The sequence below is a fragment of the Sturnira hondurensis genome, unplaced genomic scaffold (genome assembly GCF_014824575.4).
Source record: "Sturnira hondurensis isolate 20B ecotype Veracruz unplaced genomic scaffold, ASM1482457v3 Scaffold0009935, whole genome shotgun sequence".
Taxonomy (NCBI): Eukaryota; Metazoa; Chordata; class Mammalia; order Chiroptera; family Phyllostomidae; genus Sturnira; species Sturnira hondurensis.
In genome coordinates, this window is record NW_028082566.1 from 2,114,950 (window position 1) to 2,142,708 (window position 27,759).

At 37.4% G+C, this 27,759-nt stretch overlaps 1 protein-coding gene and 1 non-coding gene across 4 annotated transcripts in view; both read right to left on the reverse strand.

Annotated features, from left to right (window-relative positions):
- The window catches only part of CNTN1 (contactin 1), a 309,382-nt gene that overhangs the window by 90,430 nt on the left and 191,193 nt on the right, over nt 1-27,759 (reverse strand). For all 3 annotated transcript variants that reach the window (XM_037058153.1, XM_037058154.1, XM_037058155.1), the window contains 7 exons: nt 22,498-22,597; nt 21,828-22,009; nt 18,412-18,536; nt 17,630-17,747; nt 14,330-14,480; nt 9,117-9,244; nt 8,667-8,842 (listed from right to left, as the gene is read on the reverse strand). In XM_037058153.1, coding sequence (XP_036914048.1) covers nt 8,667-8,842; nt 9,117-9,244; nt 14,330-14,480; nt 17,630-17,747; nt 18,412-18,536; nt 21,828-22,009; nt 22,498-22,597 — 980 coding nt within the window. The remainder of the gene's footprint in view (nt 1-8,666; nt 8,843-9,116; nt 9,245-14,329; nt 14,481-17,629; nt 17,748-18,411; nt 18,537-21,827; nt 22,010-22,497; nt 22,598-27,759) is intronic.
- LOC118995226 (U1 spliceosomal RNA) lies at nt 21,515-21,684 on the reverse strand. Its single transcript, XR_005068230.1, has one exon. It is a non-coding gene; the product is annotated as a U1 spliceosomal RNA (small nuclear RNA).

Sequence of the window (27,759 nt, forward strand, 5' to 3'; positions counted from 1 at the left end):
CTGTCTCGGGGACTGTCCTGGGCATTACAGGACGTTTTGCAGCACATGTGTGAAACAGATGTTTGTAACACACAGCCCTCCTCCAACCACCCTGCCAGTTGTGATGGCTGTGAGTGTCTCCACATATGGCCAACAGCGCCCTGGGAGAAAAATTGCTCCTGGTTTAAAAGTGTCACTTTGGGGCTTACGTCGTCTCACTGTGCCTGCTTGGCCTCCTGTTCTGCTTTCTTCGGCTCCAGTCTGCCCCTTGCCTGCTTTCAGGATTACTACCCCACCCTCCTTTTCTCTTCCAGCCTGTTACTCCACAAACTCTGGACAATCTTCACTTTGTTCAACAGAGCAGAGAAACTGTAAAATTGAAAAACATAAAATAACTTCTGTTGTATTGTTTCTCTCTGTCTTTCTCTTTTTGCTTGACTTGCAGAAGCAAAATGTTTGTTCAAGTTTGTAACATGCTCTAGTATGAAATACATATGTCTCACTTATTTAATGTAATTTTTTGTGAAAAGTTCAGCATAATTAATATTGTCTTGAAAAACATAGCTTAAGGATAAGAAATCTGTACTCTTTTGCAATGAACACTGTTGTCACTATAGTAAAAATGAACGCATGTCCACATACATGCCAACACACATATACACCTGCCTAAAAGAGATCATTAAGAATTGCCTAGAAGGTCATTGTTAGACCACTTGAGACTCTACAGAGTTGATTTACAATGTATTGCAAAGTTAGCTAATAGTATAGGCAAAATGAAGTAATTTGGGTAACCCTGAGTGAGCCTGAAAGGCTCACTAAACAGGATCATGGAATCAATTATGAGTTGCACATTGTCTTACAGTGTTTCACATGATGGGAGGGTTGTTACCTAAATGGACGTAGGTATGAACTTGAACCAGTGGATTAAAAACTGAAGTGACAGAGAGCACAGGGACTGCAGTCACACAGCCAGCCGTCAGATCCCCCCTCTGCTGCTAGCAAGGTGTATGATTACCTCGGGCAAGTTACTTACCCTCTCTAATCCTCAGTTTCCTCATCTTGAAAATTGAGAAATCACTCTGATATGTGTGTTCCGTAGAGGACTCTGGTGAAGATCAACTGAGAAATGCATGGAAGACATTTAACCCAATGCTGGCCAATAAGGAGCACTCCACAAATGTGGACTATTTATGATCTCTTTACTGCCCTCAGCAAAGAAATACAGAGAATTTTTGTCTTGGACCAAGTGTCCCATACAGCAAACAGTGCAAGAATCAAATGATGAAAAATGAGATCTATAATAAGAAAAACAACTGTCTGGCAAAAGCCTTCGAAATTTTCAATGAAGAACAATTGCTCTGTTATAGAGTACTCACAATAATCACTTACAAATGACTGGGTCTTATGCCAAGAACTTTATAGGCATTTTCTCATTGAAACCTCACAAAAATATTATGAAGTAACTGGTTTTGCAAACCCAATGAAGTAGCCTGAGTGAAGTGAATTATTAATAACCTTTACAGAGGAGGAAATCTGAGGCTTAGAGAGGCTTAATCACAGGCTTGGTCACAGAATAAGTGACAAACGGAGCCCGGAGCCCAGGGTCTACTGTGGCACAGCTTCCGAAGCATTCGTGTGGCATTTATGAACTTAAAGCAGCCATGCAATAACTTCTTACTGAAGTGCAATTTGATCACTCATTTGCAATGAAAGAATCAGAAAAAAGATACATATTGGCAATAGCCAGAACTGTAAAGCTTAAGAAGCTAATGGGGTTAATAAAGATTATTGTCAGATTGTTGAAAGAAAATGACACAAAGCTGATGTCTAAAGATAGACAGCTATTAAAAAAATAACTTCTGCAGTTTGGGCGTCACTATGGGAGAAGTGTAAGTGATAAATTTTTCTTATCACTTAGAATAAGAGAATGCCAGATAAACTGGTTTAATAGTGTATTGTATTACAGCCTCAAATTAATTCATTTATGATCCTGTATATTCTAAACATCCTTCTAAGCTGGGTTCAAGTTTAAAAGAAACATTTACTGACCCAGATCAAATAACAATTAAACATTCAGTGAACAATTACTGAACAAATAAAGAAATAAATGACATGACAAGTAAATTAGATATTTAATCTTCGTGTTACTCTATAATCAATATTAAATGTTTATTTATGTTAAAAATTAATTCCAAAGAGCTTTACAAAAGTAGGATTATTAAATGGAATGGCAATGTTATTTTTACTTTTTTGGTGCTCGCTATAAATTACTTAATATGTTTATTTATACATCTCATATAAAATACTATAATTTAGTGTCTGTATGCATTATAGTGTATTCACCATCAAAAATCTAGTTTTCTGCTCACTATATATTCTTTAAAAAATGCATATTTTCCAAAATGTATAGTTACTTTATTTATGATAATTATATAAATGCAATTAGAAAAGGTATAAAGAAGAAATTTTAAAATCACCTATAATCACAAATCTTAGACAAAACTATATGGGAGAATGTATTTGTTTAATTTCATAATTACTCCAGACTGAAATTTGAAACCTTATGTAAGGCTGCCACATGGTGGTCAAAATCAGGAACAGCAAGTTAAAATTAAAGCATGCTTGATTTCTGAATAAAATTTCTTATTAAAATTAAGTTGGAAAATAAAAACGTAGGTTCATGAAATAAAAAGCTTAAATTTTAAACTCTATACTCTATTAATCAGAGCTTCTAGTATTAATTTTCATAATTAAAATTATTAAAACAATATGATGATATTGTTTTGATAACCATGATAGCTACAAAAACATTTACATCTAAATTTTAAACTCACAGAGTAGCTCTGATTTATTTTGGATCAATGCCCGTGTTTGCACCTTTCAGTCTTGTTTGCTCTAGTGCCTATAAGTTCTCTGACCTGTGGTGTGTGCTCAATACAATATTTTTAACTGAACAAATACTTCTCAATTATTAAATGTTACCACAATTAAATGAAAATAAAAATAATATTTAAGAAATCCAAAAAATTATGTACTGATATTTTCAACTATGCAACTTGAATAATAGACATTGCAATCAGCAATATTCCTTGCTTTTCATTTGCTCTCCCCAAAACCTGCTACTCTATTATGTTTCATTCACTCAGCTTTAGATAGGAAGAGCTGCTCCTTAGGACAATGGTCTATTAAGGAGCCCAGAAGCAATTACTAGCCATTAGGACTGTCTCCAAAAGGATGAAACACATATGGTGTTTTCACTCGAATTTTGTGCTATGCATTTAGCAGTGAGGTCTGACTTTGAAGTTTGCATTAAAAGAGAAGGAAGACATGAGCGAAAGCTTTAGAAGTTTCTTAATTTCAAAAGACAGAATTAAGTAAAATAATTCATTTTAAAATAAAAAGTTGCAAATTAGAACCACAATGAGATAGCACTCACACCAGTCAGAATGGCTATCATTAGTAAGTCAACAAACAACAAGTGCTTTGTGAGGTTGTGGAGAAAAGGGAACCATAGTGCACTGTTATAGAAATGCAGACTGGTGCAGCCACTGTGGAAAACAGTACAACATTTCCTCAGACAACTAAAAATAGAACTGTCTTTTGACCCAGCAGCCCCATTGCTGGGATTATACCCTAAGAATCCTGAAACACCAATTCAAAAGAACCTATGCACTCCAATATTTATTGTAGCATTGTTTACAACAGCCAAGTGCTGGAAACAGCCTAAGTGCCCATCAGTAAATGAGTGGGTCAAAAAACAGTGGCACATTTACACAATGGATACTACACAGCAGAAAGAAAGAAGGAGCTCCTACCCTCTGTGACAGCATGGATGGAACTGGAGAGCATGGATGGAACTGGAGAGCATCATGCTAAGTGAAATAAGCCAGGTGGTGAGAGACAAATACCATACGATCTCACCTGTAAGTGAAACCTAATCAACAAAACAAGCAAGCGAGCAAAATGGAACCAGAGACATGGAAATAAAGAACAAACTGACAGCGACCAGAGGCAGAAGTGGGGGGTAACAGGTGAAAAGGGGGAAGAGGCAAGACAAGGAAAATGAGCCACAGAGCATTCATGGGCATGGACAATGGGGGGAATTGACTGTGAGAGTGGAGGGGAGGGGAAGGGGTGAACAATGGGGAAAAATGTGGGATGACTGTAAGAGAACAACAACTGTAAGAAAACAATGAAATACTCATCTTTTTTTCATTTTTGAGTGTTCAGAGAATTGAATCATGACTGTCCATCTACAAAGTGTTAATATGTGCCTGTGGTATTTTCACTCAATTAAGTTGCATATTTAGTCAGTGGGCATGTTTTCCACCACTCGCAGACTGCTATTTGGTGGACTGAGCTGAAACCAGAGTTAGCCAGTCCAGAGCATGCATGGACCTGCCGTGCAGTTTCTCCTCTGAACCAGCCCAGGGGCAACTACCTGAACCTCTGTGCTGCCTGCTGCAGAGGGAGGGACTATAGCTCCTGATGGTCAAAGTCTGTTACCTCTTTATGATCCCCTTTATTGTTTATTTCTTAACAAGTGTTCCAGTTCCTTCTTTATTTTCCACGGCAAGGGACTGATTTCTTCTTCTATCTCCCACTCTCTCTTTCTTAGTTCCTTTTTTTGAAATGTTTGTTGTACCGACTAACGCAATGTAACTATTACGTTAAAGAATAGCAAGAAGCTCCACCCCCACAAGTAGTTTCAGCTTAATTTAGGGCAATTTACATCCCAAAATCTGTTTATATAGATGTTGCAGCAGCCATTAACTACCTGTGTAAATTATGGCTGCTATACTTTTAGAAGTTTTCAATTTATAAAACCAAGGAATCGAGCAAATTCAAGAAGTCTATTTTTTTTAAATGAGATCTCTGTTTAGCTCACTTTATTTTTTCTTAAATTGAGAACAAGCCGAGTGGCATTGGCTTTTCTTGCAAAACAAAACCCAATTTGGGAAATTATTAAAGATATTGGTGTCCATTTTACTAATGTTGGGCGTGGTTATGATTAAGTATATCAACACAGTTTTAGACATGTAAGAAAAAATAATAAATCATGTGGTGTAATGTTAAAACAGTTCTCTGCTAATTCCTAGTTGTTACTTTTTAAAGTTTGTAAGTTCAGTTTAGCGACAAAGACAATTGGTGGATTTACTGTAGACTTACAGTTATAGCTTAATCTATTAGCTTAAAAAGAAAGAAAAGTGAATTACATTTAACATATGAAAGGCATTAACATCGATGGTACACCAATAGTTATTCTTTGAATTTATTTAATAAAATTTAAGAGGAAATGTATCCAACTAGTTAAAATCAATGTTAACCTGGTTGAAAACTTATTTGGGGTTTTTTAAATGGAAAGTTCTAGAGTAATTTTTTTAAAAAGCTACACTATTTGAAAGTGTAATATTTATATATATATATATATTTATTTCAATCTTCCAATCTTTGTGTATATATATATGTATATATATTCCAATCTGTAGATTTCATGAGATCTTAAATATTTGATAACAGAATTAACTCAAACTCAAATTTCATTTTTATATTCATAATTGACTTCTAAAACTAAAGTTTTCTTAACTAAGCCTGTGTCCTACACAGGCCTTTAGGCTCCTAAACAGTCACCTATCTAGAAAGCAAATTGGCAGGAGTGGTGCTCACTTTGCTTTTTAAATACATAGTAAACTAGACAGCCCTACCAATGCTCAAATGATGCTTTCAACCAGGTTGTTATTCCTACATCACTTCCCAGTCTTTTCCCTCTACCTATTTCCTTTATTTCTGTACAAAGACATACTCATGTTTAATTAGAGGACTTATATCATGTATACATCCTGCACATAAAATAAAATAGCCACTTAACCCTTTTCAAATCACACAGATTTGTTCCCCAAACATCGCAACATATGTATATGTATATATTTATATATGTGTGTATATATGCATGTATATATGTATACAAGGTCTGTTCAGAAGGTATTTAGCCATGTAATGTGCAAAAATAGGGGCCTTCATTGAAAAATATACAAGACAAAAGAAACATTGTACATAGGACAATGATGCCTCAGGTTCCTTCAAAATAGGCACCTTGGGACCTCACACAGATCTCCCAGTTGCCATCAGCTGCCCTGTTGTATTTTCCTGAATCTCATTGACAAATCTTAAATCTCTTCCCTTTCAAAGGTGATGTTAGTTCTGGGAAAAGCCAGAAGTCTCAGGACCCCAAATCTGGGCTGTAGGGGGGCTGAGTCACCTGGGTGATTTGATGTTTTGCCAAAAATATCTGCAGGAGAGGTGATACATCATTGGGTGCTTTGTCATGATGAAGCTCCAATCACCATTTGCACATAGCTGTGGCCTTCTGAATCATCTGAATAGTTTCCACAAGGAATGTTCAAGCTTAATGCAATGTTTGAGGCAGATTTGTTGCTCTACTCACTTGGTCATTTTGAATGTGGTAGCCACATAGTACACATGCTCACTCAACGGCATCTACTGCCCCCACTGACTAGTACAGTGAAGTCATCATTGTTCACACATGCAAATTCCAGTCCATTCTCCTTGGTTGCCAGGTTTCATCAATGTCATACAAACTGTTCTCATTATGTTAACAACCGCTGGGCTTTTAATGGACAGTCCTGTATATATCTCTATCTCTATCTCTATCTCTATCTCTATCTCTATCTCTATCTCTATCTCTATCTCATCTGACACAAATAACACCCCTTTTTATTACAAAATCATAAGCATGTAATTCTGGAACATAATGTCATATTCAAGCATACCATATGACATTTTAAGTGAAATGTTCAAATTAAAACTATAGATTATTATACCCATATTATTACCCTACCAATCACATGCAAGCAGGCCTTACTTCTGCCAGACACTATATATAATCTCTTTCTTACCCTCAAAGAATAAAGCAAATGCCTTAAAGTACTCATTTTAACAAAAGATAAGTTATATGCTCTTACCTAATTTAAAGTTAATTTTTAAAGTTACTGTGAGGGGTATAGTACCTCAGTAGAAAAATTATTCTAACTAAGGACAAAATGGACCTAAAGCACAAAGAATATTTATTGGTTAATATTCCTCCCACAATGCTCAGGGCTAGCCATTTTTCAGAAAGGTTCAGAGCTACTCTGATTAACCTAAGGAGACCCATGAAATGCTATTTTCACCTGTTTCTCAGTCTCATGTAAATGATTATAGCCCTGGCTGGTGTAGCTCAATGGATTGAGTGAGGGCCTGCGAACCGAAGGATTGTAGTTCAATTCCCAGTCAGGGCACATGCCTGGGTTGCAGGCCAGTTCCCAGCGGGGGATACACGAGAGGCAGGAATACATTGATATTTCTCTCCTTCTCTCTTTCCCTTCCCCTCTAAAAATAGGTAAATAAAATCTTTAAAAAATGATTATAGTAACAGAGTTGTAGTGCAGACACATGGGGTCACAGGGATATTAATAAGACAAAACTTAAAACATGTACCATAAAGTTCCGCTGGTAATGTATGTTCTCTTTGTTAAAATCGATCACATAGCCATTGAAGGACCAAACGAATGTGAGGTCCAGGGCAGGGTCAAAGGAAGCAGCGCACTGCATGGTGGCGTTTTCTCCTACAGTGACGTCAGCGTTGATGGGGGCCAATATAATCCGCGTGGGATCTGTGTGTTTTAAACAAAGGAAGTAAAGGGGTAAAGCGCAATTCAAGATAATATCATCGGCTACATGTAAAGAATAAAAATCAATATATTTTTATTTCTCCAGGCAAACAAATATGATGTTTTCAAATTCAAATTCCAGGCAGAGATTTTTTAAAAAATAGAAACATATCCATACGTTGACTGTCTTAGAAGCTTAGTGCTGAACCACAGCTTGTGGAGCATTAGAAATGCATCCACGCCAAACTAAACAAACTTAACTGAATGCTCCCTTACCTGTGATAACAAGAGTCCCAGTGCTGTTAGCCTTCCCTCTGTTATTTTCAGCAAAGCATGTATAGATGCCACCATCATTCCTCGTTATGTTGTTGATTTCCAAGCTTCCATCTTCCCAAATGAGTGTTCTGTACAAATGCAAAAAGAACCTAAGTCATAAAATGAATTTTATGAAATACTTCATTATTCTTCTTAGATGACAGACACTAATATCCTTTGATTAGTACATTCTACACAAATTAGTTGACAGTGAGATTTTTAAAGAGGAAACATCGTAGCCTTTGTTTAGAATATTCTGTCAGCATTGGCAGTTGTTTTAGAAGGCTGCCTTCACCTTTTTCTTGGGTTATTGCAGTGGCCTCTAATGGGCTTGCTGTTCTTACCCTCGTCTCCCCATATCTTTTCCCCAAGGTAGCCAGACATTAAGACATAAATGACATAAGTCATATCATGTCACATGTCTGCTCAAATGATGTTTGGTAGCTCAAAATGGTATGGTGACTTTGCCTCTCACACATGGTAAAAACCACAGTCTGCTGATTGCCCTTTTAGGCCCTGGACAATTTCACAATTTGTAGCCCCCCTCCTTCAGGNTACATTGATATTTCTCTCCTTCTCTCTTTCCCTTCCCCTCTAAAAATAGGTAAATAAAATCTTTAAAAAATGATTATAGTAACAGAGTTGTAGTGCAGACACATGGGGTCACAGGGATATTAATAAGACAAAACTTAAAACATGTACCATAAAGTTCCGCTGGTAATGTATGTTCTCTTTGTTAAAATCGATCACATAGCCATTGAAGGACCAAACGAATGTGAGGTCCAGGGCAGGGTCAAAGGAAGCAGCGCACTGCATGGTGGCGTTTTCTCCTACAGTGACGTCAGCGTTGATGGGGGCCAATATAATCCGCGTGGGATCTGTGTGTTTTAAACAAAGGAAGTAAAGGGGTAAAGCGCAATTCAAGATAATATCATCGGCTACATGTAAAGAATAAAAATCAATATATTTTTATTTCTCCAGGCAAACAAATATGATGTTTTCAAATTCAAATTCCAGGCAGAGATTTTTTTAAAAAATAGAAACATATCCATACGTTGACTGTCTTAGAAGCTTAGTGCTGAACCACAGCTTGTGGAGCATTAGAAATGCGTCCACGCCAAACTAAACAAACTTAACTGAATGCTCTCTTACCTGTGATAACAAGAGTCCCAGTGCTGTTAGCCTTCCCTCTGTTATTTTCGGCAAAGCATGTATAGATGCCACCGTCATTCCTCGTTATGTTGTTGATTTCCAAGCTTCCATCTTCCCAAATGAGTGTTCTGTACAAATGCAAAAAGAACTTAAGTCATAAAATGAATTTCATGAAATACTTCATTATTCTTCTTAGATGACAGACACTAATATCCTTTGATTAGTACATTCTACACAAATTGGTTGACAGTGAGATTTTTAAAGAGGAAACATCGTAGCTTTTGTTTAGAATATTCTGTCAGCATTGGCAGTTGTTTTAGAAGGCTGCCTTCACCTTTTTCTCGGGTTATTGCAGTCACCTCTAATGGGCTTGCTGTTCTTACCCTTGTCTCCCCATATCTTTTCCCCAAGGTAGCCAGACATTAAGACATAAGTCATATTGTGTCACATGTCTGCTCAAAAGATGTTTAGGTAGCTCAGAATGGTATGGTGACTTTGCCTCTCACACATGGTAAAAACCACAGTCCGCTGATTGCCCTTTTAGGCCCTGGACAATTTCACAATCTGTAGCTCCCCTCCTTCAGGATTTTGCACCTTCAGAAAGCCTGGCCTGATCAATGTAGTTAGGACTGCACATACGCACACGTGTACACACAAGGCACTGCTGCACACACGCATGAGCACACAAGGCACTGTTGTGCACATACAAGGCACAGTTGTACACACGTGCACACAAAGCACTGTTGTGCACACAAGGCATTGTTACTCACACACACGCACACAAGGCACTGTTGTACACACAAGGCACTGTTGTCTTGTCATTCCCCATTCTATCCCTCTTCCCAGATTTCTTTTCCTAATATATATTTCATCTGACATAATTTAGTTTTACTCATTAACCCCTCTTTCAATTAGGTGATAACAGCTTTATGTCCAGAATGTGCATTTGCTTTGTGTGGGGCAATGTCTCCAAAAGTAATATATCCACAAACAAAAACAAAAACAACTTCTGTGTGTGCCACGAATGCATTAAATAGTGAGACACTGACCACTGAGTACTCCTTCAATCAACCTTTCTTTTTGAGTAAATGAACTACATAAAATTTAATTAAAGCAAGAGGTTTTCCACATGCCACCAGAACATGACTTTTAAACCTCTGTGGGGCGGGATCAAACCAGTCATGGTCCGCAAAGAAATGAACCCAGGTCTTCCAGAAATGTAGCTCAAAACTTCAGTTCAGACTTTTATTCAGGACAGACTCACACTTGCATGGCTTTAGAGAACTACAAACATTTTATTTTTAGAATCTTTTAAAGAAAGATATTCTAAAACATGCCTTAGTAAATGGCTTCTACAACAGAAAAATATTTAGGAAATTCTTCTTTGAACAGAACCTAAATCTATTCCCCCTGCCTGTCTGTCTCTTTGTTAGGGGCTAGAGACTGAACACTCATTACATGTAACTTATATGTATGTATATATACATATATATAAACATAGTTATCATATAGTGCCTTGCACTTGGATTCAATATTGAATTAACAGTTACTGGATAATTAATTTTTTTCAGTCCTCCCCCTCCATTGTCCTTGTCCATGGGTCCTTTCCCCTTCTTTACCCCGTTAGACCCACCACCCCATTACTGTCAGTGTGTTCTTTATTTCCATCTTTGATTCTATTTTGCTCGCATGTGTGTTGAATATTTAATTTTTTAAATGTATAATTTGCAAAAACTTAATTCATTTATGAAGCTTTACAGAACACATGTCAACAATTCTTCATATATTTCATTTTAAGGGCCATGCCTGATAAAGGAAAAAATACTACATATCTACCTTACTAATAAAAGTCTCCATAAAAGATTTTCCAGCAATAATATACTCCAGGATTTTCTTTCTTTTCTGTAACTATCCAATTCCAACTTAAGTTCATGACACAGTACTTTCTGCTTCGTGAAGAAGAAATGTAGCAACAAACTCACGTAAATGTAACGTGATTATTTGATGCCGTGGAAGCTTTGACAATGCGCCTCTAAGGCTTTCCAACTGTGAAGAGCATCATTGACCCACTGCCCCAGACGCTGCCCTCAGGAACCCTCACTGTGTTTGAGCCAAGGCCACACTTTGCACAGGCGGCTCTCGGGCAATGACTGAACCCTGGAGGCGTGTTAAGGCCGGCCAGGCCTGTTGCTGAAAGGTACCAGATGCCTTGGATGGGCACGTTTAGCTACAGGACTCTCCAGTGGCCTTAACATACTCTCTTAGATCTGTACCGCAGCCCAAGCCATTTCCTTCCCGCTTTCCTTCCGTCTCTCTCTGCTTCATCTGGAGTAAGACCTGCACCTTGGTTGGATGGCTGTCCCGCCATCCACCTGCTGTCTTCTCTGTTTTCTCCCTATGCATTGCAGTTAATAAATCTCTTTCATGGCTAATCCTATATTGTCAATCTGGTTTTTGTATTTCCATATTAACACAGTATAAATATTAACATGAGACACTTCTTGTCTCACCATGCTCTAGTATAAGTCCTTAGTCAAATTTTTTACCCCAGTTCCATTTTATTATTTTGCAATTAAAGCAATGAAAATTATAGTCCAGTCACAGTGGAAATAACAGTAATGATTATTCTTTCTAGACTCCACACTAATTTCTTAGTTTTCTTACTTATATTAGCTCTCAATTGATCTTTATCATCTTTAAAAGGTATACTTCCTTGTATCACTGATTTCACCTATACCTTCAGAAAGCTATTTCATGGCATCAAAATTAATTTTTAGGAAGAATATCTAGGGAGCTTGATTTTTTTTGGTAATAATGGTTCTTATTCTTAATTTAATGTAGATTAAACTCCCAGTATCTTATTCTCGTTTTCAGATCCTATTACACAGATAATATGAATCAGACAAACAAGCGACTATCTGGTTTTTAATAAATCACTCATTTATTGTTGCCAAAATTACTACAGGATAATCTCCATCTTATTTAGGATTGGTAAAGCATATCAGCTCTGGAGTGAAAAGAAATCTTCGAGATTCTCTCCCATAATGGCTCAGATGAAGTTTACATTACAGCTAATAGCAGTCCATGAGCTATCAATGAACAACTACGAAGAAATTCTGTTGGAGAATGCGTGTAACTTTAGCCCAAAATAAAATTATACAACTGAGAACTTAATTATAAGTTATCCAGGTTTCTGTCTCCTCTCTACTGATTGCAAATATTGCATAAACCATTGCACAAACCACTAACCAGGAACAGAAATAACCTTGTAAAGTGAAACCACTTTCTTATAACTACATTGATCAGGATGGAATTATAGTTAAGCATAAGCTTAAAGACAATTATTCAGTTAGTCTTTGAATGTTATTTTTCCATAGAAATATTTTATTTCTCTAAAAATAATTTATTAGTTTAACTTTTCATGGTACATACTATTTTATAACAATTTAAGCTCATATTTACATGAAATACTATATCAATTATAAAGTGGTACTGAAATAACCTAGATCATTATAGATCCTTTCCTGAAAAAGTAATAAAATTCAATTTGAAGACTTTAACACTATTATGACAGGGCTAAAATAGTAAAATTTTAGGGAGTAGATTTTCTTTTCTTTTTTTTTTTAATGCGGTATTTAAGAAAACTGAGTCCATGAAACATGGCTCAGACAAATCCCTGGTTTGAGAGGCTAAAGATATTGGTCCTCATTAGAAATGAAGAATAATATTTATTAAGGGCTGAGAGCCAATGCGGGGTGGTGAGGGTCGAGCAATGGTCAATGCTATACCATAGGTTGTTTTCCGACTGAGTACCTGAAACTGGGACCGACTGCCCTTCCATCAGCCTCTGCACTGCTCACTGTCACACTATTCATGTTTCAGCAGCACATTGAAGAACTTGGCTCTTCCTTTAACATTGATTCTTCTAGCATTGTGTTATTAAATCCATAACTCTTGGTCAGACATATTAACTGTAAGTCGATGTGTTCGGGGAAGCAGCAACTGTTCCCGGACAATTGCTCCCTCCCACCCCGCCTCTGTCCCAAACGCTGCCATCCTTCTGATCATCCTGACAGAACGGTGTTAACATGTGTTCACTCATGTCAACGGGACACAGATTTCAGTTTTCCGATTTGGAGACTATCTATATATTTTCAGAAGGTCACTTTAACCTTTCCAGGCTTTCGATACATCAAAATAGAGATGATAATTCCCACGGTACCCACTTTACTGAATTATTGTGAAGTAGATCTATCTTATACAATTGGTCACAATACTCTTTTAAAAAGCAAAACCTTTCTTCCTTCCTTATTTAAGCCTTTAGGAAGATTTCCAGAACTCATAGGAAAGCCCAAGCCCCTTAGCATAGAAAACATTGTTATTGATGACCTGTCTTACTATCTCTCATCTCTTCAAATTCTTTTCCATGTTCCTCCAAAGACAAGCCATACTGACTTTAGTTTCTGCGTTCCTTGCACATCTGTCCTCTCTGCCTTGTGGCCTCTGCACATGCTATTCTCCCTGCCTGGATGCTTCCTGCTTCCCCAGCTTCACATCTCATTCTTCCTATTTCAGATCTCGACTGTCTCCTCTCTAAACTTTAGTACCAAAATAACCATAGCTTCTTCTAGGAAACTGACAGTCAGCATTTAGTGTGGCTTTTACATAAATAATCTATGTAGGTCACGTGCTTTTTGTTTTGTCCTCAGGCCACCAAAACATTGGTAGAGGACCTACTTGTTCAGAAGACAAGAAGTTCACATTCACTTAAGAAGATGGGAAGAGGTGAAATGTACTTTAATGTCATCTTTTTATTTTATTACTGAAATACTTAATAGACTAATTGTATTAAATTAAAGTAACTATGAATGAATATAGATGTCCTTATTTAGGCTAAAACTAAGCTAAAGAAATCTTATTTTGTTTCTTATTGTTCATTATTTCTGTGGCCTTGAGCAATTTACCAAGACTCTCTGAGTTTCAGTTTTCTAAAATCCTTATAAATTATAGAAACCTAAACAATAAAAATTCTGGTTGGCATAGATACTGAGAGTGTGGGGTAGGATTTTCTGTTCTTTTTAGAACTAGGGTATGTTCTGTGGAGAAAAGCTGGAACGAACAATATTTACATTATTGATATGAAAACAAGTCCTCTGTAAGGTAAACTCTCCCGAAGAGTGAATTCCAACTGGACCCCCAGTTTTTGAACTGACCTGCTGCCATTGACCAGCCACTCCGTCCCTTTGCTCCAGGAAAATTTTGGTTTCGGTGCAGCTTTAGGTTTGCACTCAATTATAACCCTCCCACCTTTCGCAGCCAGGATCTTTTTCTTCATAGGATTCATTTCAAAAGTTGGAGCCAAAGCTAAAAGAAAATAAATTATTATTTATATCTTTTGCTAAGATGAAAAAATTCTTCTATGCATCTTTTATTCCTTTTTGATTGCTGGTCAACCGAAAAGATTAATTTCACCAAATATTATCAGCTATGACCAAAAGATGCTTCATACCTAATACTAACACCTTTTTCTTTTATCAGTAACTTTATGGAGGTATATTTAATTTATTATAAAATCTACCAATTTTGAACGTATAATTCCTGGTGATATGGGATTATCATAAGATTTAGTCATAATCAAATACTGTATACATATTTATCTTGAGGGTAACATCTAATTTAATTGTTTTGACTGAACTGCACAAATAAGTGAAAGCCTGGAGGAAACAGAGCACCATCTTTGATGTTGACATATGGCCATAATCAACACTATCAACCACACTATAAATGAACTGTCTTTAGTTTACAAATGAGAGAAATTATATCTATTAAAATTATATAGTTTGTCAAAAGGCGGTAAGTATCAGGTAGGATTCTCGTTCTACTCCAGTTCCTTGTGATTAGCAAACATGCCTTTTTCATTAAGCAATATGACTCCTCCTTCATTTAACAAACATACACTGAACACCGACTGTGCGCAGATACTGCGAGATGCCAAAGTAACCAGAGAGAGCTCTGCCTTCTGGAGAATAATGGATCCGATTAATTGAGGAGGGCATGATTCACCTGTAGTTCATCCTTACCTCTATGTACAGAAAAGTAATTATGGAAACAGGATATAGAGTCTCACAAAAGATTACCCTATTGAGGGCATGCTCTAATTTTCTTTAGGGTCCCCACATCTAGCTCATTTCTCAATCTCTTTGTCTATTAGCAGATTCCAGGGTGCTTTCGTCCATTGATTTCTACACATTCTAATCCTCTGTAACTGTGTCCTTTCTGAAGCCTCTTTTAGGTCTAAGTATACCTTGATCCAGGTCTTGACTCTTCATCTTCTAGTCCTGCGATTCTCAAATTCTGTCTGTGCACCAAGATCATCTGAAGACCTTGACAAAATACAGACTCAGTAGGTAGGTGTGGGGTGGGCCTGAGATTCGGCACTTCTAACAAGCTCAGGGGTTGTTGCTGCTCGGGCTGCTTTTGTAGCAAGGATCTAGGATAATGTGTTTTACAGCAAGGGTTTAGGAAAACATTTTTACAGCAGGGACTTAGTGTACCCATTGTTTCTTTAGTCTAAGTTTTGATAGCTGAAAGGTAAAAAAGTAACCAACCAACATGTGTTGTACAGCTCAGTGTGTAGTATTCTGTATAGGTGGAATAAATATTGTGCAGCGACATAATGCTGGTAAAATATGAGACAAAATTTAATAGGAGTATATTTAACATCTGAAGTTATCTATCTAGAAAACGATAATTTTTCTTGAATAAGTTCAGTTTTAATGAAATAGTTTATTTGGTATGGTTATTTAAATAACTTCATACTCATTTAATATTTGAACTTCAAGGGACAGAATCTAGAGTATATTCCTATTTATTTATTTATTTATTTATATTCATTTAATCGACAGAGATGCATTTGTTGCATTATGCATTTATTGGTTGCTTCTTGTCTGTGTCCTGACTAGAGATCAAACCCACGACCTTGGCGTATTGTTATGACACTCGATTCAACTGAGCTAACTGGCCAGGGCCCATATATTTTAATAGTGGAAAAAATAAGGGAACATTTTTCACCCAACTGAGAACAAAACATGCATTTTTGTGGGGTTTTCATTTTTTACTGGGCCTATTAAAATAGTATCTGATATAGAGTAAATACTCAAAAAATATTTGGTAGATGAATAAATGAATTAACTGGACAACTAAGGGAAGGAGAGAGGGGTTCCCAAAGGCAATAAACAAATATAGATTGAGTCTAATAGAAAGATGCCCAGAAACACTGCTCAGAGCCTAGAAATGCTCAATTTGCCTAATTGTTATATTAGTAGTCATTAAATGATTTAAAGATTTCAGGCTTGAATATAGAGACATTTTCAGCCCAAGCTATTAAATATTCATATTCTTTTCTAAAGCATTATGATAAACAAGAAATTTCAACAAAAAATATAAAGCTTCTATTTTGAAAAGATTCAAATTCACCACATATCTTCTCTAAGAGTCCAAAGGTTTTTACTGCACTCCATACCCAAGTAATATGGTATAAAGCCTAAGCCTGAACTTTTGCTTAATACCCAAATATACTAGATTAAATATATTACCAAAAAATTTTGACTTTGGGAGGAAGAAATGGAGTATGATCCTCAGCACTATAAGAAGTGGCAGGAAATTTTAAAATTAAGAGTATCTTAATTCTTTTAAAGCTCGTTTTCTTTAATACTTTCTTACACTTACCTGTTTTCCATTTGTATTCTTTTAGTGCCACTAAATTTGTAGTGGTAGCAATGTTTTAACACATTTCCCTTTGGTGTCCCAGGAATAAAGTATCAGGATAAATACAAAGGAATGAATATAGGGCAAAGGAAAAGGAATTATTTTTGGAAAGGAGAAGACAGAATTATCTTCCTCTGGATGAAGAGATAAAAGGTCAAGTATAGTTTTGACCTTTGGACCAAAGATTTATATAGTTTTCAGTGAGGGATGGGAAGTTAAAATAATCTATTACCAAGGGTTTCGGTTTTCTCAGAGAAGTAAAAGGCAATACGAAAAGTAGAAGTCATCATGGGGTAAGGAGCTTGAAGGACATCCTGAAGGTTTTACATGCAACTGTAGGGCATCAGACTCTGGGACTAATACAGGTAGCAAGTTCAAAGACTCCTCCTCTGAGGCTGGGTCACATGCAATGTGAAAGCATTCACCTTCACTATGTGATTCAGTCAACTGTTTAGCTACCCAGATGTAAAAGGGAACAAGATTTGTCAAAATTAGCATATATGAAGTTTTTTACCATCTCAAATTTTTATAACTATTATATCCTGTGTTACCTTATATTTATTTATTGTTCCTCAGTGAAAGGAAGAAAAAAACAATATTCTAGTCCAAAACACATTTTAGAAGTTTTTCATTTTAATAATTCCAGAACATAACATGAATGAAATATGATCTATATATTCCCTATGATCATTTTTAATGTGCTTCTTTCTTGCTGAATGTTACCAGAAACCAGAAATGATACTGACCTAAGATTTTCAATTCCGCATTTGCATAAATAGCTCCATATGTGTTCTCAGCTATGCACTGGTACATGCCAGCATTTTCAAAAGTCACGTCGTAGAGTCTCAATTCTCCTTTATGATACTGAAAAGAACACAAAGGAAAATACACTTCCTCGATAAACCTCGACAGAAACGCTTTCATTTAGGTACGGGCTTGGTTGTCTTTTCATTTAAATACCGTACTCTTCCCCCACTGCTAACCAAGTGCAAGTCCAGTGAAGTGGGATGTTCGTGGCATGGGGAAGTAAAACCCACATACCATGCCCAGTGGCTCCTGTTCTACTCATGCTACAGAACTCAGAGTCCACCTTCCTCCCTCTTGGCCCAGCTGGGAGATTACAGTGGGAAGGTGGAGAAGGGCCCCACTGCTGCTACTTGTCCCCAGGGCTAAAGTAAGGTGACCTTCACTCTTACCTCTGTTTCTGTGGGGTCAGGAAAACAGTGGCAAGAAAGAGGACAATAGCAGGTAGGAGAGATGGGTGAGTAAGAAGAGGGGTAGAAATGAAACAAAGCGGGGAAATAAGAAGAGAGGGAAAGAGAAGGAGACATAAGATTGCAGAAAGTTGTTTAAGCTGAAAGAAGATAATTCATGTTCAATTTCTTCTTTGCTTTTTTAAGGAAACTTTTTAATTTCAGGACTCCGATCCTTTCACTCTATTGGCTCTCCTGCTATATTTATCCCAGGCCCACCCAGAAATGTTGCCCGAACGTGGACACAAGGACCAAGAGCACTTGAACATACATACCGCATATCCATTTTTCAGCCATCGGATGGTAGGGATGGGCTTCCCTGTGGCCACACAAGGCCAATAGAGATCACTGCCTATATCCACCTCTGTGTCATTGATATGTTCTACCCATTCAGGAAATGCTAAAAAGTAAAGAATATCGCAAATGTCAAGTGTAATTCTCAACATTCATCACAATCTTGAGTACGAATACTACCCTTAGCTGACCTTTATTACATCATCTATTGTGTGTGCCATAAAATCAGTGTGAGAGCCATGGACAGTGAGTTTCCACAGGTCTGCAGGTAAATTTTATCCTGTATGAGTAAACGTATAATTCAATTTATAATTATTTTTTATTTGTGAACCATGTTACGTTAGAAAGCTAATGCATGAATAGCAGTACAATAATAACATAACATAAATCTTTCAAAATGACGGAATTTTAAAGAATAATGTCTTAATTGATTATGACACTATCTCTTCCCTTTTGGGATAAAGACTCATTTTCCCTCCACTCCTTTAGGTAAATACGATTTGTCTTTTGATGTAACTTTGGTTAGTATCCACTGTAACATGACTTGGGCACTTAAATGCACTTTGGACATTAGAAACTGCATAATATATACAGTAGCTATAAGTGGTGAAATCTATGCTTGAGAGAAATTGATCACAGTCTTGCAGGCAGATCTGCCCTACTGAGAGCTTTAAAAAATGCTAGAAATTTCCCAAAAGAAAATAATATATATTTCTAGAGAGCAAACAAATAAACAACCTAATAATCTTTTTAGTACTTAAAAGTTATTTAAGTAGTCCAAACAGATGTAGGTAAAGAAATTAATGTAAAATAAAGGAGTAGACAGGAGACAATTGTAAGTAGAAAATAGTATTTAATTTCTTTGAAAATAACTTTATATTTATTGTATAACCAACCTGATAAACATATCTTGTATAAAGCATTTAATGTGTATAAATAACAAAGGACATAAAGCATTTTTATGATCTCCCTCACTGAACTCTCTCGTCATTATGTGTGCATGCATGTGTATGTGTACGTACTTTCTACAGATGTATTTTTATGGTACATATAATAGAAGTTACTATATTTTTCACCTATCATTCCGTTTTGTCTGTAACGTAAGAAGATACTTTTTAAAATGAATATTGATAATGTTATATCAATTGATAGACATTTTATTCTATATACATTATTGGCAATATATTAAACAGGAATATCAGCACCATGCCTGCCTTGGCCTCACACAGGTGACNTCACTGGACTCCCTCATCATTATGTGTGCGCGCATGTGTATGTGTATGTATTTTCTACAGATGTATTTTTATGGTACATATAATAGAAGTTACTATATTTTTCACTTATCATTCCGTTTTGTCTGTAACATAAGAAGATACTTTTTAAAATGAATATTGATAATGTTATATCAATTGATAGACATTTTATTCTATATACATTATTGGCAATATATTAAACAGGAATATCAGCACCATGCCTGCCTTGGCCTCACACAGGTGACATAGAGATGTCACAGTAAAAGTAAAAATAAGAAGAATTAATAACTGCATCAGTGTGACACATCCTATATGTGATTTGATTATGGAATGTTCTACTAGTCCGATTAGACCAAAAGATAAAACTTACCATGCCTCATTAGTAAAAGAGAAATGGTAGCTCCTTTATATTACCTCATATAAATATCTGCTCTGTCACCTTGGTTCTTCTAAGGAATTACATATTAGACAGTTACTGACTAAACTCTGCTTCGAACCTGGAGGGTAGATTTCTTAATGTGTTCAATTAAAACCAACCTCCAAGCTCGATAAACCAGAGAGTGACAGCTATATTTCTTTAAAAAGTAAGAATTCTAAGCAGAATTTTTCTCCCTTCAGGAGGCCACCCATGTACACTTGATACGTATCCAGTGAATTTTGTTAGGGAACTAGATATACATGTCTGGAGGGCAGAAAAAATGTCTGGGTCAGAGTTCAGTGACTGTAATAAAGAAAGAGGTTCAAAGACTAAACCCTGATTGCTCCAAGGTTAGAAGTTCATGAAGTTAGGAGGAGAATGAGAGTGGTGCAGGAGGGCATAACAAAGTGTGGATTCCATATGGGAAGCACAGAGGGAATCATGGGAAGGGGAGGAATCAACTGTGGGAACAGCTGTCGATGGATCAGGAAAAATACAACTGAGAATTGAGCAACAGCTTTAGCAAATGGACATAGTTAGTAACCATAAAAACAAAGGTTTCAGTGGAAAAGTGGGGATACGGATCAAAACAGATTGTATTTAAGAGAGAAAAAAATGGAGACACCATTTTTTAGAGCGTATAGACAAACTTATCAAGACTTTTATTACTTGTTTTAGGGGGGACAAAAAGAAGAAAATGGAGCAGTTGGCAAAGATTTTAAAGGGAGAAATAGGCACTATACACTGACAGAAATGACCTAGTGAAGAGAAAACATCGGTTACGGTGTAAGGAGCGGGCACTTCTGGGACAATAGCACTAAGTAAGGAAAAGGGCAGAATCTAGTACACAGATGGAGGAGTTGGCCTTGGGGAGCAACTGAACTTATAGTAACGAGATATGGGTAGAGATGCAGGTATCAGGTATAGGTGGGGTGGGAGAGGTGAAGGTTCTAATAATATTACTTCCATTTTTCCTGTAAAGTAGAAAACCAAGTTATCAGCTGAGAGCAAGGTTGGAGAAGGAGGTGTTACAGGTGGGAAGGAAGTCATGAAAGCGAGAAGTGTTCACCTGAAAGAGTGGGAGAGTAAGTAGACCTGGAAAAATGCTGGGTAACCCCCAAAATTCAGTAAAAGTCAATGGTGAATTACTTAAAATGAATTAATCAGCATGGCAGTGTTTATCTCAGATCATATTCAAGTTCCTGGGTTTGGGCAGTGAGAAGCAGAGAGCTAGGTTTTTCCAGGGTTAAAAGCAGTAAGACAAAGTGGGGAGACGAGTGAGCTGAGGGGCCTTAGAGGGGATGACGATAATGATTGGTCACAGATATACGGAACTCACTCATATGTGTGACTTAATCGAACATATGACAAATATTTCACGGTTTCCTTCTTTCTTTCTTTTTTATTTTTTGGTAGGGGAGAACATGAATGCAGCCCCCCACTACCACTAATCATGCAGCTGAGTGGTCCACTCAGTCATGCAGTTTGAGTGGAAATCTTGGGGTCAGCACAACTGGAGTGCAGTGGATAAGCCCAGGGGAAACCACCTTCATGATCATGGTATTGCCTGGCCAGGTAAGTATGCAATATTTCATGGTTTTCATAAGGTAATGTATCTATCACTGTTGTTAAATTATTCATTTCTATATCCTAGTTTTTCAAGTATGGAAATGGCTATAAATAGAATACTGATAAAATTTACTAAAAATGAAGGCAATATGTCTACCTTGAACATAAATTCTTGCCTGGTGTCTATCCTTCCCTCTGATGTTCTCAGCCTCACACTCGTATGTGCCTTCATCTTCTAGCTGGATGTTGAAGATCTTGAGCACGGCCCCAGAGGAGCTGACCTCGGCAGTGCTCGGCATCGGTTCCAGGACCTTCCTCCACCGGATATCAGGAACGGGACTTCAAATAGAAGACACAGAGGTAAGGGTCCACAGTGCTTAGGAGGCCATCTCATGTTTATGGCTAAACATTTACCGTATTTTTTCCATGTATAATGTGCTTCCATGTACAATGAGCACCCATGTTTTCGGCCCAAACTTTCAGGAAAAAAATCTTTCATTTTAATGCTTTAATTCAATAATTTATTCATTTATATTTAGAAACAAAGCCAGTTATCATGTTACAGGGTATTAGTTTGCATACAGTTATCATTTATTGCTTTCTATAGTTACAGTGTTAACACATGCACATAAATAAAAAGAATTCAAAACATTTACATGGGTATGGAATTAGTACTACCCATGGATAACGTGCATCCTTATTTTTCCCTAAAAAATTTGGGCAAGAAAGCCCTCATTATGCAAGGCAAGTATAGTACATCATTTATTTCCAAAAGCAGTAAAAAAAATTAATGCATTTCTACATACTTTAATGAAACAGGTACTTACCTGCCAAGAGCAAAACACTCTAAAGTAACATTTTGGCCCATCAATGCATATATGTCCTTGAACTGAACTACAATATCAGCAGGATATGGTTTCATTGTTCCTAATATTAATAAAAAGGAAAACATCAATGAATTAATAAGCAGAACCTTTTTAATACTGTGCTTTTTAAAATATGACTAGAATTCGTTCAATATACATGGCTTTTCCCTGCACAGGTCTTGAATGTATAGGTCACAATGTATAGGTTTACTTGTTTATGTATATTACATATAAAAAATATACATTTTATCAAGAATTTTTAATCACACTCCATTTTTAGAGCTGCATAAATAGATCTGATTCAACTCACTAAAAATTTTCAGTAACTCTTGAGGGAGCATCAATATATAAAACATTGTGCCAGATGCTATATGGGTCTTAGGAAGAAAAGGAAGGAGGAAAGAAAATGAAGAAGAAGAGAAAAGAAGAAGAAAAGAAAGAAGAAAGGAGAGAAAAAGAAGAAAAAAATGTCCATGGAGAATAAGGCAAGGGGGAAATAATTTGAAAATAGGGGAAGAAAGAGCAAAAAAAATGTTCTTATTTAGACGTAACTTGTGTTCATTGGTATAGTTACTTTACTTAATTTATATAACATCAAAGATGTTATTCTAGAAGATGTATTATTCCCTCACTAAGGAAGAAATAGGTGCAGAAAGGCTGAGTACACAGTTCAGCCTCACACGTAACTGTGTGCTTTACACTGCATGATGCCAAGGAGACAGAGATACACAACGACCTAAAATACAAGCCAAAATAAAAATAAATGATCTGGAAAAGGTAAAAGCCAAGAAAGACGATTGGAAGCATGGTAAGTGGCTATGGGAATTTCAGGTAAGAAAGGCATTTGAACTGGACTAGTCTGGATTGAGGAAATAACATATTATTTCAAAGTTTCAGACATATGTAGGAAGTTTTTTTAAAAAATATATTTTATTGATTATACCATTACAGTTGTTCTATTCCCCCCACTTCATTCCCCTCCACCCGCACACTCCCTCCCCAACCATTCTCCCCCTCTTAGTTTATAACCACATGTCTCAAGTTCTTTAGATTCTATATTTCCCCCACTATTCTTGCCCTCCCCCCATCTATTTTCTACCTACCATCTATGCTATTTTCTGTGCCTCCTCCCCCCTTCTCCTCCTCACACTCCCCTGTTGCTAACCCTCCATGTGTTCTTCATTTCTATGGTTCCACTCCTGATCTAGCTGTCCTCTTGGTTTGCTTTTGTTTTAGGTGTGGTTGTTAATAACTGTGAGTTTGCTGTCCTTTCACTGTTAATATTTTTCATCTTCTTTTTCTTATATAAGTCCCTTTAGCATTTCATATAATAAGGGCTTGGTGATGATGAACTCCTTGAAGTTGACCTTATCTGAGAAGCACTTTATCTGTCCTTCCATTCTAAATGAAAGTTTTGCTGGATAAAGCAATCTTGGCTGTAGGTCTTTGGATTTCATGACTTGGAATACTTCCTTCCAGCTCCTTCTTGCCTGTAAGGTCCCTTTTGAGAAATCCGCTGACAGTCTGATGGGTACTCCTTTGTAGGTGACTGTCCCCTTATGTCTTGCTGCCTCTAGGATTTTCTCCTGCATTTTAGTCTTGGCGAATGTAATGATGATGTGCCTTGTTGTATTCCTTCTTGGGTCCAACTTCTTTGGCACTCTCTGAGCTTCCTGGATTTCCTGGAAGTCTATTTCCTTTGCCAGACTGGGGAAGTTCTCCTTTATTATTTGTTCAAATACATTTTCCACTTGTGGCTGTTTCTTTCCCCCTTCTGGTACCCCTATAATCTGGATGTTGGAACGTTTAAAGATGTCTTGGACGTTCCTAAGCCTCTCCTCATTTTTTTAATTCTCATTTCTTCATTCCTTTCTGGTTGGATGTGTTGTTCTTCCTTCTGGTCCATTCCATTGATTTGAGTCCCAGTTTCCTTTCTATCACTATTGGTTTCCTGGACATCTCCCTTCATTTCAATTAGTTTAGCCTTCATATGTTCCTCTAATTTGTGACTATAATCTACCAGTTCTGTGAGCATCCTGATAAACAGTGTCTTGAATTGTGCTTCTGAGAGGCTGGCAATTTCTCGGTCGCTGAGAGTTATCGGCTCTGGAACTTTGAGTTCTTCCTGCTCCATCTTTTGGGCTGTTCATGCCTGTTATGTAGCAGGATTGGAGCCCTAGGTGTTCACTAGAGCAGGGCAACTAAGTCGCTGGGTTGTGACATTGTATGTGGGGGCAGGGTCAACGAGGAGCAATGGCGTCCCATCTGCCGCCTCCCGCCACAGCTGCCACCATCACCGGGGCCCACGTGTTTTGCCCCACTGCACGCGAGTGTGCCACTGCCATCAGCCCTCGCCTCCTGGGGCCTGCGTGGTCCGTCTCACTGTGCGTGAATGTGCGACCATGGTCAGTCTGCCCCACACCCTGACTGGGTCTGGGCCACTTGCACGCCTAGGTCAGGGGATCTGTACTGCCCGACCCTGTTCCACTGCTGGCTCCGCCCCTCTTACAGTCCCGTTGCACAGTTAGATGTAGTCAGACTTCCGTATAATTCAATTTTCTGGTCTTTGGCTGTGTCTTTGTTCTCCAAACCTTTGTTGTATTCAAACTTGGTTGTGGGAGAAGGCACAGTGTTTCCACCTATATCTCCATCTTGGCAGAAGTTCGGGGAAGGAAGTTTTTTTTTTTTAAGTCCAGCAATTCATATGATGTTGAAGTACACAGAGTTGAAGATAAGCTTCAATCTACAAACTCAAAGGCTTGTAACTGTGATATTAAATATTTTAAAAGTAATTTTCCCAGTGGTAACTACCAATGGGTTTTGGTAAGATTAGTGGTATGAATCTTACCTTTGGTTTAGGTAGAGACCTTGCTGGCAGTTTTAAAGGATGGATCATGGAGAAGAGAAACACAGAGGAGAGTCAGAGGTCTAGGGGAGGTTGTTTCATAAAGTCAGAAAAAAGCGGATGAGGGTCTGAGTCAGGGCAGTGACAAGGGGGGCGGAACGGGTAGAACAGATCCAAATGAAGTTTTGGAGGCAGAACCAAGAGGACTGCCCTTTGGATCAATGTTTTCTCAAGGTGTAGATCACATTTCCAGTTCATGAGAATCATCTTGGACGCTGGCAGACCCTGCAGATTCCTAGGTCACAGCCCAGGCCATGGGATCAGCATCTCTGGGTCCCACATTTCCTCAAAATTCCCAAGTGTTTATGTACTAATCGAGAACCACTGAGTTCACTGTCCTCCAGATGAGGGGAGAGAAGGAGTTGATTAAAAATGTTACTGTGAGGTAGTGGAAATACAGTGAGGTTGCTAAATGAGATAAGAACACCAGAAGAAGTTTCAAGGGAACAGAGGTGTGTTTGGAACATTTTTTGCTGATTGTCTTTGAGAAGCTTCTGTGTGAAAAATCCAGGACGATAGGAATTAAAGACTCTAAGCACAGGAGAAAGTTTTGGAGATGTGAATTGGGAGCCATCTGCACAGGGCTACTGTTGAAAGATGTAAATGAGAAAAAATGTCTAGAAAAAAAGATCAGGCTGAAACACACGAAAGAGGAAGATCTGGTGAGATACTGCATAGAATTTGTCAGGGAGGCACGTGAGAGGTGAAGAAAGAGAGGAAGGAGTCAGGGAAATTAGGCAAAGGGAGAGTTTGAGAGAGGCTGATGTGACTGACGGTGTCATAGTTCATACAGAATCAGACTGAAAAGCTGCCTTTGGATTTAGCAAATAAAGAGCTGTTTTGATTACTCAAGATTGTTTGCAATAAATACAAAAGAATACATAAGTGAGGGGAAAGAATGGAGGAAGGTTTGAAGATTCAGAGAATAAATTAAGTGATGTAGTGAAATCCCTAAAGTCAAATGGGATATGAATGAGGGCAACTGGAGGGATTAGTTTAAACAGGAGGAGAAATACTTCTCCCACCAAGTTAAAAAGTAAGAAGTAAATAGAAGCCAAATTTCTGAGGAAGAGTAGGAATGAAAATTAAAGGAGTTTGTAATTAATGGCCCTTTTTAACTCTGTGAAGCAGTGTGTGAGAATATCTAGTATGGAAGGGGAAAGGGGGTTCTATAGAATATAACTTCATAGGGTGATCTGACCACAGATTCCTAACTGGGCAGGTCATGGCGGATGGTCAAGCCTCAGGCCTAAAACTTCTTTAGTGAGGGGTTTTTAAGCCAGCCCCATCCATCATTCTTGGGTATCTACGTTAACAAATCTTTGAGACATCAGAATACCCCTGGAAGGCTTAACCACTCTTAAGAAAGCAGATAACCTCTTTATCCTGTAATCCAGTCTCTGTCTGGCTTCCTCCCATCTTCCTGTAATCTTCTTTATGGTCTCTCCTTAATCTCAAATGCAAAAAAGAAACTTCAAAACTGTTATTTTCTGGAGCATTTGAAATCTTGTCCTCAGCATATGTAGTCACTCTGGCTCAAATAAACTGTTAAAAATTCTCTAAAGGTTTGTATATTTCTTATATTAATACTACTATGATTAAATACCAACCACATGACCGCTATCTTGAGGAGAGTAATAAAAATGGAATCACAGAGACATGATGACAATTTCTCCACTATTGTACTCTATTTCAGGGTAGAGGCAGAAAACAAACCTAAATCTGTGAACAAAGAACCCAGTAACTCTTCAGAAACTTGAACTCTGTGATATGTGTATAGCAGCATGACAGATAAAAACAATGTGAAGTGAGTAAATACATCGCAATCTGATCTTCTCAAGAGGTGAGGAGATATTTAAACAAGGAAAGTAGTTTAATTGGAGCCTAGGAAAAAGTCAAGTATGCCAGTGGTTATTGTTTATGGTACCACAGCAGAAATTCATATGCTAATTATTTATATCAGGAGAGCAATCCATATATTGATTTGCTTCATGTAAATAGTTCCTTAAAAACATCAAATTGATCCAACTGCCTTTTCCCCTAATTCTGTAACATAGTTTTTAATCTAATTATTTGTTCTCTTTCATGAACTTAATAATAAGAAGAGGGAATGGCCATGAAAATAAGCAGATGCCAATGACTCCCTTTGTAATTAATTAATTCCCCTTGCAACTCGTTAATTCTTTCTGGGTCTCCTGATGAGTGGCAAAACTGATGAGTACTGAACAATGAAACATGTTCTCTTGAGGGGGCATCGTGACTCATACACATTCCAGCACATGCTACAAGTCCCAAGCAAGTGCTGAAACATTTTTTCT